At 42.8% G+C, this 21,562-nt stretch overlaps 2 protein-coding genes across 2 annotated transcripts; both read right to left on the reverse strand.

Moving 5' to 3' along the window:
* Positions 1–681: 681 nt before the first annotated feature.
* Positions 682–4,975, reverse strand: LOC109903620 (transcription factor 19-like). Its single transcript, XM_020500442.2, has 4 exons — positions 4,667–4,975; positions 3,132–3,759; positions 1,972–2,956; positions 682–1,757 (listed from the first exon to the last, which is right to left on the reverse strand). Exons 2-4 carry the CDS (start codon positions 3,388–3,390, stop codon positions 1,436–1,438), a joined length of 1,566 nt encoding a protein of 521 aa, XP_020356031.1. The 5' UTR covers positions 3,391–3,759; positions 4,667–4,975; the 3' UTR covers positions 682–1,435.
* Positions 4,976–5,848: 873 nt separating this feature from the next.
* Positions 5,849–21,258, reverse strand: LOC109904449 (uncharacterized). Its single transcript, XM_020501686.2, has 9 exons — positions 21,037–21,258; positions 16,831–16,889; positions 16,436–16,456; positions 16,003–16,275; positions 15,372–15,671; positions 14,901–15,188; positions 14,422–14,600; positions 11,321–11,419; positions 5,849–11,067 (listed from the first exon to the last, which is right to left on the reverse strand). The coding sequence occupies exons 2-9, from the start codon at positions 16,874–16,876 to the stop codon at positions 10,645–10,647; spliced, it is 1,629 nt and encodes a 542-aa protein (XP_020357275.2). The 5' UTR covers positions 16,877–16,889; positions 21,037–21,258; the 3' UTR covers positions 5,849–10,644.
* Positions 21,259–21,562: the final 304 nt, after the last annotated feature.

Genomic DNA, 21,562 nt, shown 5'->3' on the forward strand with positions numbered 1-21,562 from the left:
GTGAGCAGGCTTTAGCTCCAGCCCTATTATATCTCACCTGTTTCAGCCGATCAAGGGCCTAAGGAGCAGCTGATTACTACAATCAGGTGAGTTATAGGGCTTGAACAAAACCCTGCACAAGGGTAGCTCCTCAAGAGTGTTGGTCATACCTGCTCTACAACTTGATGAAGGAAAACTCCACCCACAAATCTTCTGGTATTTGTTTCATTAGTCCATTGTTGACACGTTTTCCTGACCAGAAATCAATGGGCGGCAGGTAGCCTAGTGGTTAGTGTTGGGCCAGTAACTGAAAGGTTGCTGGATCAAATCTCCAAGCTGACACGGTGAAGAACTGAACAAGGCAGTTAACCCACTGTTCCCCAGTAGGCTGTCATTGTAAATAAGAATTTGTTCTTAACTGACTTACCTAGTTGAATAAAGATTCCAAGATATGTAACTTTCAAAATACAGAAATCATCCCTGTATGGTTCATCTTGGAAAAAAGCCAAATGCATCATATGGGGATGATCTGTCATTTAGAAGTGACATATCTTGAAAACGTGATTGCTGACGAGCAAAATATTTGAGACTATGTCAACAATGGACAAATACCAAAATAGTTTCTGGGTGGAGTTTCTCTAAATCGACGCGTGTCATGGACAGATATGCATACGGTACACTGTTAAGAGACGTAAATCAAAGTCACCAGAAAGCTTACGTTTAATTAGAAGACAAAAAAAAACAAGTCTGCGTGTTATAGATCTGAATTCCCATATCAAAACAGTCTTTAAGAGAAGATTAAAACAACGACTTAGATGGTAGAAACACAGAAAACCCATGCTCCTCTTTGCGTAAACATCTTTACTCAACGGGATAGAACCAAGCTAAGCACATCCTTGCGCGATTATTTTTGGTGTGTGTGTGATGAGAGTATTGCAATGCATATTGTGTAACTCCAATACCACCTCCATTAGCCCCAATCAACAGCGGGTTTATTCACAACCCGATATCAAAGTACTTAAGCACATGAAGTTATAAACCTGCTCTCTGTCACTGTGCATCTACTTGTTTCCAGACTTATACTGTACACCAGAGAGTAGCCCTTGTGTAGCTGATATCAGTCCCCGGGGTCTCCACTGCTAACCCGAGTCCTAGCTGTCACTCTATTTGGCAAACAGAGCGAACGTGGATGAACACTGAAAAATGTCAAGTTTAGGACCGCCTCTAACTATCACGTAGATGAGACCCACCCCACTGTCCATGACAGCCTCAGTCACAGCTAAAAAAAAACTCCACAAACACTGTACAACATCTACTTTTTTAAAATTCATACAATCCCCATTATACAACAATCGTCTTTTTTCCTCTCTCCATAAACAAGCCCCACATTCCCTGTGGTATGATTAAGGCATTTAAGTGTGTTCTAGTTTAGGGGCTGTGACCCACTCCCACTGTATCAGCAGCAGCCACAGTGGAAGTCTGCGTTGGGGTCCAGCAGGAGGTTCTTGCGGTCGCAGTGCAGGCAGTCCAGGTGGTACCAGGCGTCGCAGTCGTCACACTGGACCCACTGCACCGTGTCCTGCTGGGGCAGGTGGCAGCGAGGCGCGGCACAGGGCTCCACCCCCTGGGATACCACCCCCTCCTCTTCGTCTTCTGAGGAGGACGAGGAGGAGCTCGAAGAGGAGGACGAGGAGGATGTGGAGGAAGAGGAGGAAGAGGAAGGAGGGGGAAGGGAGGGCCGCGGAGGAGGGTGCTTCCTTGGTCGGCCCCGCCGCTTGCTGGGGAGAGGAGAAAAGCAAGGTGTGAGTGTCACATTTGACTTTCAATATATTAACTCGATTTCACAAAAAATATATATAATTTGAGAATGTGAAGAGAGAACGGAGCATATATATTTACAGGGAAGGAAAATGTCAAATGAAAAAAAATGACTATGATACGATAGAGAAATATCACTGTAGTTTGGATGCTGTCACATGAGGGCATTCTCACCCAGTGGTGACATGAAATCTGGCAAACTGCCCTGGCCGTGCTCTCTCCTCTTTGCAGATCCTAAGGGACGGGGACACCAGCGAGTAGCTCTCTCCTCCCACCACCATAGGGGAGTACACTGGGGAGCTGTGAGCCCGTCGCCTTCCCCTCCCAGAAGATGGCGGCGGAAAAATATTCTGCTGGCGAAACACAGAGACGTTCATATTTGGGCCAGTCCTTTGATGGTTTGGGTCGATCTCCCGCCTCTGATTGATGTTGAAGGATACGTGGTTGAGTTTGCCGTTAGCGACGATTGCGTGACCGTTTGCAATCGGTTTAGGCACAGGCTTCAGTTCGAACTGGCGTCGTACATCCTGGTCCGTTTTGGCTAAAGAAGCGTGGAAACCCTCAGACTCAGACTTGTAGAGGCGTCTTCTCTTCGTCCCTCTCTGGATGTCCTTCACGCTTCGGTGGTTCCTGGCCTCGTCCGAGCTGTCATCCTCCAGAAGTACAGTGTGGGCTGACTTGCGCCTGCTCTTGGATGACGCCGGGAGTGACTTGGATGAGACCACAGTGGTAGTGGGCGGGAAGGGAGGAGGGGTGGAGGGCGGGACCAAGGATGTAAAAGGCGGGGAGGTGGAGTTTGGGTCTGTGATACTGCCGTCACTCCTCTTAAATGTCCAAGGACTCCCATTGATCTTGCTCAGGCTTCCAATGGAATTCAGAATGACAGTCGCCCTGTTGATTGACCAAGTGGAGAGATCCAAGTTGGCCACCGCCTTGCGGTCCAGGCTCGTTCTGATTCGGTTCTTCAGGTCGGAGGAGAAGGTGCCGGCCTTGGGGATGGTGATGGCGTCAAAGTCCAACGGCCGCACGCTAACCTTCTGGAAGAGAAAGTAGAACTCTGGGCTCCCTCGCTCTGATTGGCAGCCGAAGGTGAGTGTGTCACCATCTGAGAGCTCCCATTGGACACTGGGCTGCAGACGGACCTCATTCACCCAGGTACCTGGCATGGGAAGGTGGGGGAGAAAGCTCATTAGATGAAATGCTTGTAGAATAGAGATGAATGAGACCTAAGGAAACTAAACAGAAGTGTGTGTAGTTCTAGAACATGTAGATATTTCTTTATAAATAAATGTTAAAAAGTGCACTGTAATCATGTGGGATGGTGTGAAACTCACCATGGCTGCTCCGGTCCTTTAGCTGCACCTTCCAGCCCCCCTCCACCTCCCCCTCCACCTCCCTCTCAGCATGCAGCTCGGCATGGACCCGGGACACGGACGTCGAGTCCAGGGTGACATCACACAGCTCTGCCGCACGGCCCAGCCGAAACACTGAGTGGGTCAGCGCCGGCCGGAACGTGTACAGGTCCTGGGCCAAATCTGTGGAGGACGAGCCGATTCTCAGCAGCTGGAAACACGGCTGGACTCCGGTCAGCATGGCCACGACTCACCGATCCCCACCCCAGTCAGTAACAGCTACTTTCTTACATAGAGCTTTCCATGGCTTAAATAGCAATTAAGTCAGTAAATGTGATTTAAAAAAGCCGTCTGTAATGCTGGTAAAGGCTTTGTTCTTAGTATGTGGTGTTGAATGAATTTGAAAAGAGTCAACATTAAAACTCTTGTTTTAAAAGTGAAAGTTAAAACCTATATTGTATACAATCTATAACCTGCACGGTTAGTTGCTGAGTAACGTCCTCTAAATATCAGTTGTAAATGCTAATGGTTACAGTTGTCTAAGCTAACTAGTTCAGAAATGGACACTAAAAGGCTGGGGGCTAGAACTGGCAGCTTGAGGTAGTTCAATCTGAAAAGAAGAGGGAAATTCTAAGACAGCATGCCCATGATTCTCACCAAACTATATATTTAAAAGCGGAAGCAAAGTCATTTAAGCATATTTGTTCATTTCAGTCTCCTCCATCTCTCCTAACCGAAGTTATTTGTAAGGATCATTTTTCTATTAATAATGGAAAATTAACAGTTGTACAGAAAGGCTAAATTACAGAGGAGGAACTTATTGACGCAATTAAAGCCTTTAAGTCCGGGAAAACTCCAGGTCTGGATGGCAACTCCAGGTCTACAACAAAATGTCACTTAGGGACCCCAAAAGGCTAGGGCCAGCTCTGACTGCATGGATTGGTATCGAGGTGGGTATGAGCCAATGTGGCCCCCTCATGATGAGTTCAGATTGTGGCCCCCACCCCCATCAAAGTTGCCCGTCCCTGCCCCATCTAGTGCATTCATCTGGATCTGAGAGAAGTCACATAAATTAAACATATGCATCAAAATAGACTTTTACATGTAGTTGAACAGTAGTAGGTGCTACCTTGGCGTTAGGATCACTCACAAATATGATGCACATTGTTATATGAAAAACTCAAATTGCATGTAGGTAGCTAATAGCTAACGTTACTGGATGCCTGACAGACAGTGCTCGTGATTTGCTCGTGTAGCCCAAAGCTCGTGCCATGCTATGGCACAGGGACAAAGCAGGGGACAGCAAGTGAATCACTTTTGTTAGCTAGCTAAATTACAACGACTTTTTTTGCAAAGATGACTCTACAAATGTGAACCAACTGTAATATATCGTTACACCGATTAAGAGGCGCGTATCATTAGGAACTCAAAATACACTACTAGGAAAAATTATTTCACAATCGAGGCGTAGACAGCTGGATAGTTCCTGTAATCCACATTGAAAGTCATAACGTTACCTCCACAAACGTGGGTCGAATCTGGTGCACTTGAATTCTCTTCCACTGCCTAAATATGATGCTAACGGTGCCGATTGTCTAAAACTCTGGATATACTTTAGTATTTTGATCACTTTTGACTTATGTCCAATTTAATCGTCGTTCTTTGCTAAACAGAGGTTTTCGCGTTCTTTTCCCCAGGAAGTCCTTTGAAATTTGGCGCGCCAGCCGGGCTTTCTTGCGCGAGATTCCACGCCACTTCCGCCCGCCTCCGTGCTGTCACTCACAGCTATGGCACAGTTTTATGAAACTCAGTCACTGCACAGAGGTAGCTAGCTACCTGCCCTGCTACTTCATATGAAACTTTTAGTTAGTTAGTTTAGTTAGTTAGAACAGTGCACTGCAGCACCTGCTGTAACTACAGATTGTAGGCCTACTACACCAGATAATGTTATATAACCAAAGATTGTTGGTGTCCATTACTAAATGTTACCGGTTTTCCTATACAAAACTGCTCCATAGATCTTTCAACGAACCTCCATTTGGCGATAGACCTACTCTCTTCGTTCTCTATTCTGGAAAAAAATGAATGTCCCTGTTGCAGGTGGTTCTACTAAAACAAAACAGAAAACTAAGAAAGGTTCCTCACCATCTTAGCTGCCGAGCATCTTTGCCGGAACTAGTCGTTTCTAGGCAACAGTGCAAGTAAAATAAAGAGACATGCAAGAGGCATATCTCACTCGATACAAATCATGGATTTACTATTTGAGTTTTCTCTGGTGTTTGCAGAACCACCTGCAACTGGACACTGACATTTATAAGATAACTGTTTTCCTGCATCGAGAATGAAGACAGTATCTCCAAATGCAGGTTAATCGAAAAATTGTTGGTATAGTTTTGTATGTAGGCAAACCTGTAACGTCCAGTAATGGACAACAAAAATATTTGCTTATATCACATCATCTGGTGTAACAATCTGTAGCTACACCTGCAGTAGGCCATATGTCTGCACATTACAGGAGGAAACTCGATTCACTTCCAGAATTTGACTTCATTATGGAAATTACTTTCCCAATCCTGCTACACCAAGAAGGTTCCCTAGTGAGTTTACCTCAGCTTAATATTTTTGTTCCTTATATTGGAAGAATATATTGCAGACAAGGCACTGACACAAGACACAATAATGGCATCCTTTTCCATCGCTATCTCTTCAAAATCCTTTAATGGACATTGCTCATTCATTACAGAAAAAAACAACATATAAAAAGAAATTCTGTGCATGATGCCAAAAGTATTACATTTTATAAATGGTTAATTATAGCATACAAGGGCATAGTTGTTTCTACATGATAGCGAAGTATTATAAAAGTCAATGATAATATAGCTAGGGAACCAACAGTAAGAATTCTGGACTTAAACCTAACAGACAAGTTTGGAAAGTCATTCATTTTAAATTAAACAAAACAATCAAATGCAATAATAACAACCAAGGTTAGCATGCATCGTTTAATTTGCAGAAGCAGTTTTCCTGAATATATCTGACATTTTCCCACCAAGGGATCTGAAATAAACCTGCCAGGTAGATAAAACATTCAGCTGATTTCAACTATGTACTTCGGGCTAGTGAACTCAACCCTGAAGTAGGTAAACTGGACATATATTGCTGAATACTAAATACTACTGAGTCTTGTTTAAAGGATGCACATACATGGTAGGCTCAATAATGAATGGTCAAACTTTGTCGCCAAAATCACACATTCTTTTCCTGTATATAGCATAAAGTCACCCCAAGACTTACTCTCCCCCCTGGGTGACCATTTGCTTGCATACCATGTAGGCTGACATCAATATTAAGAAAATAGAATTTAATGCAGGTCTACAAAAAAACGACCTCTCTTTCTAGCATTCTGGCACGTTTTCTCCCTTTATTCTTAATGTTTTTTCAAGACAAACCTTTCCTACGTCGTCACATCATAGTAATAAACTACCCATTCCAATGAACCTAAAAAAAAGAAAGAAACTGGTACACTTGAAAATTGCAGAGTTGATTTTTGTCATGGCTTTTGCGGGTCGAGGTGTACATTATTCCAGTCTTAGCCATAGTAATATTGACATTTGAGAATACCTCATTGACTGCATGAACAGACATCAACAGGATAGGACCTACAGTGCAATTTAAATAGTGCAGTATTCCTGCTGTCTCACAGGCAATATACAGGTCAGCATGCAGCAGTAGCTCTTGGGAATACTACAGCTATGACAGCAGTTATCTGCATAAGAAGAACAAAAATATTAGTTATAGTTGTGATACTACGAGTTCTGACGAAATGTTCAAGCGCGTAAAAGCATTTTTTCCAAAAACATTCTCAGGTGCTGATACTATCGCGTGATAGGTAGATGATATGTGATGCAACAGAGAGCGGAAGAGAAAGAGAGACAGAAAAATAGGCATTTTACTGCTATTACGTCTTCTCGGCCACTCAGTCTAAGGCATCTCATATATTATGTGTATCAGTATCTATCTACTGTGAACTTAGTGAAAGGATAAAAGACGCAATTCAGGGATATAAAATGTTGCATAACTTTGCAGTAAGAAACAGTATTGGCGATGCACATGCAATATATCTAGGCTATATACAAGAGTGCTTGAAAGTGAGCTTTGGGTAATGTTTGTAAGGTATAGTATGTGTGTATGAATTGTATATATATATATTTTTTTACCCAGTTAAAAAATATAATAATAATTTTGGTGCTACAGCACAGATATTGCTCAAGATTCAATCAGAAGTCAATTAGCTAAAATAGGAATGGGTCAAATATGCCTCCCCAGACCATGGATTCAGTAGCTTGTTACCTGATATGGAAGGGATAGCTTTAAAGATTAGGTGGCTTTTACATTGTCTTTAGTCAACGTTGTTATCCATCCTAATCTAATCAGTGCAAATTCAGCACCAATTTAACACACATCTATAAAATTGTAATACTCCACAAAACCAAGATAATAGCCGATAGAATATCAACGATCAAGTAGCTACATCATATATGATTCATTTATACATAAGATATTTATGCTGTCCAGTATTCTTATGTTGCATTAAAAACAATTAAACCTTCATTTTAAACAAAAAAGCAAAGTAGAATTATACTTGTATTTTGCAGGTATTATTATTTACAACATCTGCAATAAAAAAAAAAACATTTAAAAACATTTTTGTAACACGGGGACTTTTTCTCATGTAATTATATTTGTGCTTTTTCTTTCTGACACTAATCATGTTTGACTTTACTCTCTTGAGTTCCTCTCACGGACATCCTAAATCGGTTACAACACGAGGCAGGGATATTGCTAGCAGATGCTGTCCCCCACCAACAACTACGCCATGTCCCAGAATGCCTGGGACTGTTACACCCCTTCATTACCTTTGCTTTGACATTTTTAACATGGTCAGCTATACACCCACCTATTATCGACATACAGAATGCCTTCGTTAATAATATGCAGTACCTGATTGGACTAGAGTTGAAACCAATGGGAGGCCTTAGTGGAATGGTTCGTCAGATGTCGTAATGGATGTAATAATATACTGTTTCTGAAGCAAGTGGACTGAGGGTGGATGTCTTTGTAATGTATATTTGCAGCAAATGGACTGATGTTATCTGAATGGTCGGCGAACGGTTCTGTGTTTTTCCTGTTCAGATTGAACAGATTGAATAGATCTGGGTTACAACTCGAATAGAACTTAAGACAATACAATCATCACGAAATTTAAGAAGTTCAGCAATCACGGTGCTGGATAAGAATGATGTTCTATTTTGCATTGTGACTTTGCCGCTTCGTTGTAATCTAGTCATTCATCCTCGCCTATCTGGAATACGACGCGTTGGCAAAAGATGCTGCACTGAATTGAGATGAGGCAGCTACTGTTATTCGTTTAGAGGTTCTGGGTGGGATGTGTGGTTCAAATAAGTGACTCTGGCAATGTATATTGTGTTAAAAGAGAATGCGTAAAAAACCTTCCCCCATAAAGACAGTGATGAATGCAGCAGCAAATACATTGGATCTTAATAACTTGCTGGCTTTGTTGGCGCTCCAGTCTCACTCACTAAGCAGTGTTTTCAGTCTGTCAGGAAAGTAAGTTGGCTTAATTGTTAGCATTTATCAATTCAGCGTTCAGTTCCTTTTGGCTAACAGGGCCATGGAGTCAGGCAAAATAGGAATGAAAAAGGACATCATGCATGTAATTCCTTCTCCATAGGTCTGCCTTACTTACTTGCCTTTATTAAAGGGTAGTGATCCAAACGTTCAGGTCCCTTCCAAAGGGATCATTGTCATGTCCCATCTGTCAGAGAAGTTCTAGAAGTCTCTGTTCCAAGGCTTGTTCTGCAGTGGCTGGGGTTCTAATGAGAAACGTGATGTGGAGGGGTTTAGAATGACCTGATGTGAAGTTCCCGTTGTATTAGTTCCAGGTCATTTGTTTTGCAAGATGAGGGATGTAGTAAACATTTACTGTGCTGGGATTATGTCATCAAAAGTGGCAGAGATTGGACACCTTGTTACATGCTCAGGGACACTACTAGCTTTCTTGCATAGCATGGTGTTATTCAATCTACTAGCTTGTGTCGGTTAGCAAGAATGTTGTAAGAAGATCTTGGGGGTTTTAGTTCTCCAACTCTGCTATTCTATAGAGGCTATATGCTGAGACAAGCACTTTCTCTGAGTTGGTGCCAAAGCCTAATGCCATGCCTGTACTTTCTGTTAATAGTGTCTCTCTGGATGTAATGAAATTGTAGCGGTATAGGCCTATGTCAGATACTCTGGGTTTATGTTTGTCAGAAGCATTTTTTTTACCGAGATTTATTAAAAAATAAAGTTATCTTTATTGGTCTTGTTAATCTAGTATTACAATGTTATTTGTAGAATGAATTTGGTCTATTACCATATGTCATATATTTTGCTGCTATGTCTATGTCCCCACATACAGCTGCTATGTCTATGTCCCCACATACAGCTGCTATGTCCATGTCCCCACATACAGCTGCTATGTCCATGTCCCCACATACAGCTGCTATGTCCATGTCCCCACATACAGCTGCTATGTCTATGTCCCCACATACAGCTGCTATGTCTATGTCCCCAAATACAGCTGCTATGTCGATGTCCCCACATACAGTACTGGTGGTAAGAGCATTGAATGCTAATAAGAAATATAGATCAAATATATTTTCGCTCTGTCAAAAATGTTTACATTTTTGTCATTAGAAGAATTCTGGGATTCATTTTTACAGGGGTATAAAAACAGTTACTCAGATATCAGTGTGCGCTCATTCCTTTTGGGCATGGTAATCTTAATGTATTTTCATGAATCATCATAATGCCTTTTCCCTTAGTCCACCAAGTTATCTTAGATATTATCTCGGTCTCTGGTTCTTAGGCCAAAGAGGCATGCATGCACTATGCAGTCATCAATACTATAAATTGCCTCTTGGGCCAGCTAAGGCTAAATCCTGGCTTTTAAGTCTAATTTAAATGCACGTGTAACAGGGGTCAGTCTGCTGCTAACAGCTTAGCTTCCTCCACTGTCCGACTGCCCCATACTGGGCTCGAACCAGTGATCCTCTGCTTCGCAACACACGTGACCGCCCTGCGTGACAACGTTCCAACGTGCTGAGCCTCCCAAAAGGTATCAATTGGATGGCTCCATCCGCGACATTTCAAGCTAGCTGTGGAGTGAGCTTACGTTCTTAACTCCGTTACACATGCATTTCCTGTATGCACAGAATTAATGTATTCTAATGAGCTAGGGTCTTGTATTTTTTCTTTAGGGATTAAGTCGAGTGCATTTAGCCTGGCAATTTTTACACCAAGCATTTTTGTGTAGTTATAGTTTATAAAAGCAGTGATCAGGATTTTGGTTATGTCTGCGTGAGGGGGGGGGGGGGGGGGGGGGAGTAATTGAAGTTGAAGAGTAAAGATTGTCAGGGTGTCCGGTGGTTTGCGCTCAGGTGGTGGTGCTCTCTGCAGTGGCATTGGGAACTGACGGGCTGATAACTTTATCGGCTGCCTCAAGTGCTGCAGACAGCTCGGCGCCACTGGATGCCCTTTCTGGCGTGGTGACACCCATCAGGTCTTCTTCAGGGGCGTCGGCCTCAGACCGGGCCTGGGTCATGTAGCTGGGGCTCATGGCCGAGTCGGGGGTCCGGTTGGCACTCTGGTCTCCCTCGGGGATGATGGTGGCGGCCACACTGTCAGAGTTGTTGAGGAGCAGCTTGTGGGAGGTGAAGGTCTGGGGCACGTCCGTCTCACATTCGCTGTCCAACGGGAGGGTGGAGGAGTTGAACTCTACCCCCGAGTCGCTCATCTCCAGGAAGTTCTTGTCCGAGGAGAGAGTGTGGTAGCGACCTGCTTTGGATACCTCCAGACCCTGTGGGAGGAACGTAACGTGGAACATGAATAATTCATTTCGTATGTGTCTGCAAATGTAGTCTAGGTACTGCTTGGCGTGGAGACTGGTTATTTTCAGCCTCTTATAGAAACATTACCCCAGCATTTCTGTTTGTTCATCTACAGTTAAAACATTTGCAATTATAATGGTGGGATGTGTTTTCCTCTTGCACTTTAACATGCTCACCGGTAGACCACTTCCTACCACATTATGTGTCCCGAGCCCTGCTTACCTTAATGGTGACCTCCGTGCTCTCTGTAGCATTGCTGTTGTCCCACGTAGACGTCAAAGTGGATTCCTCAGCGAACCGTGTATAGGCCTCTTGAACAACCTACCGACGACAACACACGAGGGTCGTATTTTAGCAGGAAGCCGCGGCAAGCACATTACAGTAGCAATCACAGGTTCACTTCACCATGTACGCTGCGAGTCATAACGAATACATACGGGTAAATAGGAGTTGGCACACAAAAAGCACATGTACTGCACGCGAAGCTCTTATATGGATTTATAAGATCATCAGGTGTATATATAGTGACACATTGAGAGACTGGAGTTGTTGGCTCGAAAATAACACCCTGGAAGTTTAGAGGAAAAGGCTTCAGGGAACTATCGTTCTTGAGGGACAGGGAATCGCATACTAGAGTGTGTCAGGAGAGAGATCGAGGTAGATCAATCGATTTTCATGTCGGAACACGCAGGAAACTGCTGTTGCGACCGCAAAGCCAATCAGACAAGCTGTCCAGGTTTGTCGCTTAGTCTCCAGAAATCTCTGGCTAAATCCATAATGAAGTGGGACATGAAGCCTCGCTGCATTTGAATAGTTTTGTCTAAACCTCCAGAGGGAACACCTTACAGGGGGATTAGAACAGTAGAGGCCCCTCACATCATGTCACAATATATTCAATACATGTAAATGATCTACGGTACACCACGCTCAAACACAAAAATGTATAGCATCAGGTGTACAAAAATTACACCGACACACACATAGACACAGACAAAGACGAACAAACATAGAAACGGCACACCTTTGACACAAATTCTGTTGGGCTAGTAGCTGATTAAGCAATATACCCCCCCCCCCCCCCCCCAAAAAAAAATACATAATAATTGTAATCAAGAATAAGATCTTACATGGATGTACAGTGCCGCGAACTTTGAATAATTACTACAGTGCTTGAATTGGCCCGGCTTCCCAAACCCAGATTAAGACAGTAACTGGACTAAAAATCACCCTCAACAGAGATTCTCCATTGAGCATGCATTTTAGACCAGGAGTAATCTGTGTCCAGGAAACCCATCCAATGCACAATGCTCTTGGTGCAGTAATTAATGTGTAGGTCTATACACTCACTCCACAGTATTCCAATACTAGAGAACACTAATTGCTATTATACCAGAGTGTACGGCTGTGATAATCTTAGTCCAGGTGGCAACTTAATCCAGTGTACTATACAGCCTAATCCCACATTATGTCTGTGTACTCTGCATGTACTGTATGTGTGCTACTAACTACGTGTAAAAATCATGCAATTCACAACGTACCACAGCATATAATCAAGAAAACAAGTGGTAGATCTAGTCCAGTATCACCATCCCAATTAATATGTTAATCGCTACTGCCCCGATCTTAGACAAACGCACAGCAAATACACACACACACACACACACACATCAGCACATACTCACACATACACATAAATACATGTTTACCTTGTAACTCCGCCTCCAACAACAATATATGTGCATGTGTGCTTGAAAATAGCTGAATCGTATTGGACGGCTGCATCTGTATGCTTATTTGCACTGAGGCTAGGACTGCAGTTATCATGAATAAGTAACTGCTGCAGTTATTTGTCCGTTTGGAGATTAGCGAAAGGAGGGAGGGGTGAGGAATGGATGGCACAGACAAATAATCACTGACGGTGGTAGGAGGCCCACACAGCATAGTGACGCTATGACCATCCCCTGAGCGTTAGTACAAACACCAATACAGATTCATCCACTTAACACTACGGAATGAAGCCAGAACACAGTTCTCTCACCAAGCAGAGGCTCCGTCGGAGGCTCCTTTAAGAGGGAGAAACGTAACGCAAAGGCAAAGCGTTAACTAGATTTTCCCCCCAATTTGTAATTAGGCCGACATCTATTGTGTGGACCAATTGAGATTGAGATTAAGATGACGGGTGGACAATGGCAACATTGTGGGCTGCAGACAAAGCACTTGAAATTACAACTATGATGGAATCTGCCATATGGAGAGAGTGATGACTGATGATATATGGGTGATCTCATTTTGTGTGATTCAAAGCACCACACATGCAGGAAGCCGACATTGGGCAGACCGGTTTCATTCCTTGGTGAATTCCAGCAAATTAATCAAAGTAAATTAGGACCTGAAGTCTAATTAAAGCTAATTATCTGAGGTTTATAGGTCAAGACTAAAGACGAACACAGGAACGCACACTGCTGGAGGAAAAGAGAGCGGGACAGGCAAAGGTACACACAAACACACACAAATACAGTTAGATGTACACTGGCATCTTTCGTTGACCATACTTAAAAGGATAGTGCAACATTTTACAAAATTCCGTACTGGTTACCTTACCCTGTAAGCAGTCTATGGACAAGGTATGACAGCAACCCATGCTTTGGTTTGGTTGAACTTTCTAGCATTTGTGGCACAAATCCAATGCAAGTCAATGGGTACAACGTTACAATTTTCCCGCTTCATGTCCAAATCATCTCTCAGTAACTACATTCATTTTCAAAACCAATTTTAAGATACTTTAGGATGGATTGGACATGAAGAGCGGAAAATACTAATGTTGTTCCCATTGACTTGCATTGGGTTTGTGCCACTGATGCTAAAGGGTTAGCAGTTGAAACAGTGGCCAGGTAAACAAAACAAAAGCATGAACTGCTGTCATACCTTGTCCATAGACTGCATACAGGGTAAGGAAGCCAATAGGTCATTTTGTAAAATGTCTCACTATCCCTTTAAGAGGTCTTACCATCACCATTATTTATCTTACAATCACTTTGCAATCTGCAACTTGTGTAATAGGAATATGGCATTATCATTTTGGCATCATATTGAGCCATTGTCGCAGTGTGCGATGGTCTACGAGTATATTAGGCCTGGAATCATAGTAACAGGGTTCCAAAATACATGAAAATGGCCGATAATTGTTCGTAAATTAAGTGTTTCAACGTGAGAATAGCATACATATATGATAAAGCAGATGCTGTTTAACTATAGTACAGGGGTTGGATCATGGTGTCTTAACGTTTCCCCCCCCCCGTGGAGGAGGCGTTAGAGTGAGTTACCTTGACGAATGCATCTCCATCCCCCTTGCCCGCCTGCTGGGCGATGAGGGCAATTTGCCGCGCCTTCTCCGCCCGACGGCGCACATTTATCAGGCAGGAGAGCAGACACACCAGCAAGAGGAGGACCAGGAAGCCCAGTAAGGAGAGGATTGCAACATACAGCGTCGGTAACTTATAGGCTAGAAGAGAGAGGAAAGAAGAGAGAGAGAGGATGGAGAAAGGAAAGACATAAGGGTAGAGAATGGACAGGAATATGATAAGGAAGATAGGAGAAAGACAAGCAGGCAGAAAGGAACACAAAGAAAAGAGGAAAGATGGATGAGAGGCGAATGTGGAGCATTACAACATCAAAACAAGAGAGTGAAATATACAGTGCCATCGATGACAAGAAGAAGAAAGGGAAAGGAAAGACCATTAATAGAGGTGATAGATGGATCTATATGTTAAAGCCCTAGTCTCCTCCCTGACCCACGGTTTACCTTCCACCTCCAGGTAGATGTTGGTCACAGGGAACCCCAACAGGTCTGTCACTCTGAAGAGGCCCATGTCACTAACCCGGACCCTCTCCAGAATGCACACGGAGCCTTCTACAGTCAGCCTGCCGTCCAGTGAAGGGTCCAGCGGCACCACCAGCTCTCCTTGCTCTAGTATGACCCGGTCCTTCCGGTCCCAATCTGGAGTGTACATGAGGTTGACTTTGGTGTGGTCCACAAACAGGTTGATCTTCAAAGTACTGCCATATGATAGGTGGACGAAGTTCTGGTGCTCTTTGGAACAAAGTGGAAAGAGAAAAGGTTGTCAAATAATTCTGCTTGCTCTTATGTGTCTTCAAGCTTTGTCAATCCTATTTTACCCACACCACTAACCACAATTTCAAACCCCCTAGATCAAGCATTATCTCCCTCTGAGATTGACCACTGCCTCTCAGACTATGGTCTTCCTCATCTCACCTTTCACGTTCAGGCATGACCTCCTCCTGACTTTCCCATCACGGTCCAGTACGGTGAAACTTCCCTCGTCTGTCCCCCGCACCATGCCTAGAGTCACCCTTTTCTCGGACACACTCAGACGACCCTTGTACTCCTCTGGGGGGGTGGAAGTCTGGTTGAGCAATACCACTGCCGGGGGCTCCGTGGTCTGATTGGCCTGAGCTTGACTGGACCTGAACTCCAGGGTGATAGGGCCCAAGATGTCACTGAGTGGGATGTGGTATGTCTCACCGTACTTAACCACCTGCTCCAGCGCGCAATCTGCCAGAGAGCACACAACAGCACAGCACTATCACTCAGGGCTCTTTGGGAGTATTTTCTTCCTATACAGTTGCATTCGCATCAGAACAATGATAGTAATCGATTGCAGACCAAATGCAACTACGTCAATAATGCAAAGAAACGTTCATTTCGATTGACGTCTGCCTCTAAGGGTTGGCGCAGAGTTAGGATACAACCTTAGATAGTGAATGTGTTGGATAAACAATGGTTTTAAGAAGTATAGAAACAAGTCGATTTGCAACGTTGAAAAGTTTGAAGAATTAGAAGAGCTGAAGATGAATGAACTGTGCAGCAAGAAGAAGAACAGTACCCCTGACGATGAGGATGATGTGTTTGACATCGGCAGGCGCCTCAGTGTTCTTGATCACGTACATGCCCTCGTGCTCCTCCCCCACATCCTCCAGGATGAGGTGCTTGAGGGAGTTGAGCTGGGCCCGGTGGCCCACCACCCGCCCGTCCCTCATCAGGACCACCTCGGCGGTGCGGTTGGAGGCGGGCTTGAACAGAACATCAGTGCTGACTAGGGATGGGAGTGGGATGTGCACATCCTCGCCGAAAAAAGCAATCTTGTGTTCTTCTTTGACTGAAGAGAGAGAATGTAAAAGAGGTAGAGATTGACAAGGGTATGCAGAGTTTAAGGAACAATATGTCAGAATCAGGGTAAAGTTACTGATGGTATTCATACTTCATCTTCAGGTTTTGACAGTCCCTGAAAAAAATCAGTAGATCATGCGTGACTTTACCTTTCAGGGATGCAGTCAGAACTGTAAAGTAAAAGATAGGTTTATTTTAGCATTTCTTTACGTTCTTTGTCAATGTTTCCGAAGATCCTTCAAGAAGTTAGAAATCATTTGTACTACTGGATGAGAAACTACTAAACTTGGCAAATATCACAAAACGTTTGCAATGTAAACGGCCTACATTCTCACTGCAAAAATAGAACTGCTGTCAACATCAAACCCTCCATAAATTAGTGAGGGGAAAGAAGAAAAAAAAGGAGCAGATAATAAATGACTCGAACCATTTTGTACTCATTTGAATCAAATCTGATATAATCATGTGACTGTGTCAAACATTCTTTATGATCTTTCAGCCTCTCAACCTAAATCACTGGTGACTAATCGGCCAATATGCTTACCAGTGCAGAACACGGCTCCAAACACGGCAACACCAATTGTTTTCATCTTGATTGAATCTCTGAAAACACATAATACATTTTTTTTTTTTACAGCAGGATATTCCTTATCTAAATATGGATTTAATTATTGTACATGCATGCACAGTATACAAATACCTTTCAAACTAAATTGTAGAGATACAGTATGAAGATTAACAAAATATAATAGGGAATAGTTTAAATCTGGACAAGCAGAGCTCAAATGTAATAATCTACTCCTAGTAAATTCTACTGTAACTGGGAGTCTGCCATGGTAATGACATCATTTCCTGAGGTTAATTAACAGGAGTGGTGTGTAGTTCCTCAGGGCATTAAGTCAGCTCTTTTGTGTGATGAGGCTGACCACTATTAGACTAGAGTGGACATGAGCCTAGGCTATAGCCACCATTCTGCCTACAGCGACAGGAGATGGGGAGTAGGAGAGGGGGAGGATCTAAGTGGCTCCAAGGATCCTAGTGTACAACCATGAAATAACACAGAGTGCTGTTTAATAAGCATTGTCTCTTTCAGTGGTATAAATGAAGAAATGACTATTCTATTTGCATCTCATTTTCAGAACACAGGCTGAAAAGGCAATGGGTTTCCAATGGGTTGTATTTAGTACACTAAAAACTAGGGGTTCAACAAGGGTTCTTCTAAGATCCTCAAAGTTCTTTGAAGAACCTTAGGGTTCTTGGGATTGAAAATGGCCCAAATGAGGAGGTGGGGTTCATTGAGAAACAGCCCAGATGAAACATTTGGATTCAAGATTGAAAGGACAGCAGGCACAGGTACTCAATTTAAGGTAAGGTCTGTCCCTCGTATGATCTAAATTCATATTGTTTTATGATGATACCATCTATCTTTTCATTTTTGTGCAAATCTTTCTAAAACAGAAAAAGGACACAATTCAATGGATATCAATCAACAAAGAGGTAAGAATATGTGGGCTATAACAATATGTTGACGGCTAGCTGTATTGGGTGCAGATGACTGAACTGCTCACTTTTGTGTCTGTGTCTTCAGGTATATAGAGGAGGCACATAAAGGTATGTCATTTGGTATTGGTATGTTATGCAGATCACATGCACCAGCTTCCTCCCTTACCTCTTCATTAAATATCCCATAGGCCTCTACATTATGGACAAGATGTGCGTATGAAAACCATTATCAAAACAGTTTTTTCATTCACATCTACCACAAAAACCAAGGTATGAATACTGTCGTATGCATGTTTTGTTAATCATCTGTATAATTACTCTTTTTTGGATTCACAGACTTCACCCTCCCTACACCTCTGATGAACATAACAGGAAACATGTTCAATCACCATGCACTGCATAATCATTCTGGCTATGGATACGGAGAACATCAACACATTAACATCAACACGCCAGAGGATATACCCATTGGACTTGGGACTCTTCTGGGAGTTTACCTCATATTGATTTTTTTTTATTTTGCCTTGCCTCTAAAATCATAATTAACACCGACAACTAAAAATGTGTGTTATTGTTGTTATTGTTATGCATATTATTATTGTTAATAATAATAATAGGTGAGGGGAAGTAGTTCAGAAAGGAACCCCAAAAGGTTCTCAAATGGTTCTTCGAGGATCCATTAAAAGGGGTTCTTTGAAGAACCCTTTCAAATGTTTCGGGTAGCCTTCCACAAGCTTCCCACAATAAGTTGGGTGAATTTTGGCCCATTCCTCCTGACAGAGCTGGTCTAACTGAGTCCGGTTTGTAGGCCTCCTTGCTCGCACACGTTTTTTTTCTTCAGTTCTGCCCACAAATGTTCTATGGGATTGAGGTCAGGGCTTTGTGATGGCCACTCCAATACCTTGACTTTGTTGTCCTTAAGCCATTTTGCCACAACTTTGGAAGTATGCTTGGGGTCATTGTCCATTTGGAAGACCCATTTGCGACCAAGCTTTAGCTTCCTGACTGATATCTTGAGATGTTGCTTCAATATATCCACATCATTTTCCCCTTCCTCATGTTGCCATCTATTTTGTGAAGTGCACCAGTCCCTCCTGCAGCAAAGCAGCTCCACAGCATGATGCTGCCACCCCTGTGCTTCACAGTTGGGATAGTGTTCTTCGGCTTGCAAGCCTCCCCTTTTTCCTCCAAACATAACGATGGTCATTATGGCCAAACAGTTCTATTTTGTTTCATCAGACCAGAGGACATTTCTTCAAAAAGTACAATATTTGTCCCCATGTGCAGTTGCAAACCGTTTTTATGGCGCTTTTGGAGCAGTGGCTTCTTCCTTGCTGAGCGGCCTTTCAGGTTATGTTGATATAGGACTCATTTTACTGTGGATATAGATACTTTTGTACCTGTTTCCTCCAGCATCTTCACAAGGACTTTTGCTGTTGTTCTGGGATTGATTTGCACTTTTCGCACTAAAGTACGTTCATCTCTAGGAGACAGAACACTTCTCCTTCCTGAGCGGTATGACAGCTGCCTGGTCCCTTGGTGTTTATACTTGCGTACTATTGTTTGTACAGATGAATGCGGTACCTTCAGATGTTTGGAAATAGCTCCCAAGGATGAACCAGACTTGTGGAGGTCTACAATTTTCTTTCTGAGGTCTTGGCTGAGTTCTTTTGATTTTCCCATGATGTCAAGCAAAGAGGCACTGAGATTGAAGGTAGGCCTTGAAATACATCCACAGGTACACCTCCAATTGACTCAAATGATGTCAATTAGCCTATCAGAAGCTTCTAAAGCCATGACATCATTTTCTGGAATTTTCGAAGCTGTTTATAAAGGCATAGTCAACTTAGTGTATGTAAACTTCTGACCCACTGGAATTGTGTTACAGTGAATTATAAGTGAAATAATCTGTCTGTAAACAATTGTTGGAAAAATGACTTGTGTCATGCACAAAGTAGATGTTCTAACCTACTTGCCAAAACTATAGTTTGTTAACAAGAAATTTGTGGATTGGTTGAAAAACGAGTTTTAATGACTCCAACCAAAGTGTATGTAAACTTCCGACTTCAACTGTATCTCTTCAGTTTCACATCCCGTGTCGCTCTTCCTCACATACTCGCGCGCGCGGCATCTTTTTTTCTTCCTCTATCGCTCGGCGGTAAAACAGTGTGCAGTCTGTACACCCGTGGTGCGACAAGGGCGTGTCACGCTTCGCTGCATGGGCTATCCCAACATGATAAAACACAGCTTTGGTAATGATGAGGAATATACTGCACTGAGGAATTTGGAAGACCTGGAGAGACCCCTTCTCGTTCCAGCTACGATTTCTGTCATCCATGTGGATTTTGGCAACGCTCGCACTCTCTTTTTTTTGCGCGCATCACACGCACACAAATGCTCCCTTTCTCGCGTCCCCCGTTTACCCCTTCGCACGAGACCAAGTGCCATTGAAAAACCTGTATTCTCTCTTCAGTACATTGAGTATGTGACCAGACCAAACACTTACTTTTCGACTATGCAAAATTTGCCATCTGTCGTTCCCATTAATTACGTAGCCTAACGATTGGGTGTCCTGGCAGGGTGTCCACGCATGAACGCATTGGGCAGGACGTCAAACAAATATTGAAGAATAACCCATTTCACATTCAACTACTTACCATTCGTTCATCAATTACATAAACGATTGAGGGGGAGGGTGGATCAAATGTAATAGGCTTATGATTTTTCTTTTTTATTCCCAGACCTATAATAAACTGCACCTTTGATGGGGAGAAGAATAGCCTAGAAAAAACGAACCCTCATATTGTCTGTTCTGGTGTTCATTGTAAGGATATAGGCTAGAATCTGAAGGTGCAGAGACGCCGTTTAAGCTTTCGAAATAGCATAAATAGCCTATGAAATGCTGCCTGGTGCCCAACAATAGTCATTGTCCCCGTTTCAAATGTTCTATTATTAGCCTTTGTTTATGGGAAGTGCTATACTTTACATGTAAAATAATCATGAGATTTTATGTTTTGTAGGTGAAGATGACGGTAATTACTGTCCTCCTACCCGTCTCTGCTGCATTACCGGTATCACGCCCTAAATGACCCATATTAGATATAGCTGTTAGACATGCATAAAAAAACAACCAGATAACCTGCCAGCAAACGAAAAAACTGCAAAATTTAACCCATAAATTTCTCGGTGAAATAAAAAACCAGTAGAACTGAGTAGATATAGATGCATCATAATTGCTGGTAATTACCTTTCAGACAGGCTTGGATCCGAAAACAGCAGATGGGATTTACGGGGTACAGAAAGTAAGGTTTTCTACAAAATGTTGTTTTTTTCCTTCTTAATATCTTCCCCCTCTCCCTTACCCCCAACCCGTCAAAGAAAGGGACTTCAATGGTGTTACGAATCGGGATTATCTGGAGAGTTTCGGTAGCTGTCGGCTTGTGGTCTGTTAATGATCGGTGGAGCTCGTGCCATTTCGTTAGAATCCGGATGTTCGGCTCTGGAATGCCGCCACTCATATTCATGTGGGATTATGATATGGTATTATGACTTCACATCTTGTTTGCCTTGATGTTTGATTAAATAACAACAAATATAACACATTTATTCCAGGAAAGTACCAACCAATTGAATATATATATATATGAATATATGAATAATATATATATATGAATAATTTTGCACGCCCAATTTCAATTTCAATTTGTTAAAAAAGTTTGAAATATCCAATAAATGTCGTTCCACTTCATGATTGTGTCCCACTTGTTGTTGAT

The sequence above is a fragment of the Oncorhynchus kisutch genome, linkage group LG14, assembly GCF_002021735.2.
Source record: "Oncorhynchus kisutch isolate 150728-3 linkage group LG14, Okis_V2, whole genome shotgun sequence".
In the NCBI taxonomy this organism is placed as follows: Eukaryota; Metazoa; Chordata; class Actinopteri; order Salmoniformes; family Salmonidae; genus Oncorhynchus; species Oncorhynchus kisutch.

Coding starts and splice junctions, on each gene's coding strand:
- LOC109903620 (XM_020500442.2), bottom strand. CDS start 3,390: ATGCTGACCGGAGTCCAGCCGTGTTTCCAGCTGCTGAGAATCGGCTCG. Junction 2,957..3,131: donor AAAGGACCGGAGCAGCCATG/GTGAGTTTCACA, acceptor TTCCCATGCCAG/GTACCTGGGTGAATGAGGTC. Junction 1,758..1,971: donor AGATTTCATGTCACCACTGG/GTGAGAATGCCC, acceptor TCCTCTCCCCAG/CAAGCGGCGGGGCCGACCAA.
- LOC109904449 (XM_020501686.2), bottom strand. CDS start 16,876: ATGAAAACAATTGGTGTTGCCGTGTTTGGAGCCGTGTTCTGCACTG. Junction 16,457..16,830: donor TGGAGCCGTGTTCTGCACTG/GTAAGCATATTG, acceptor TTTACTTTACAG/TTCTGACTGCATCCCTGAAA. Junction 14,601..14,900: donor CATCTACCTGGAGGTGGAAG/GTAAACCGTGGG, acceptor TCTCTCTTCTAG/CCTATAAGTTACCGACGCTG.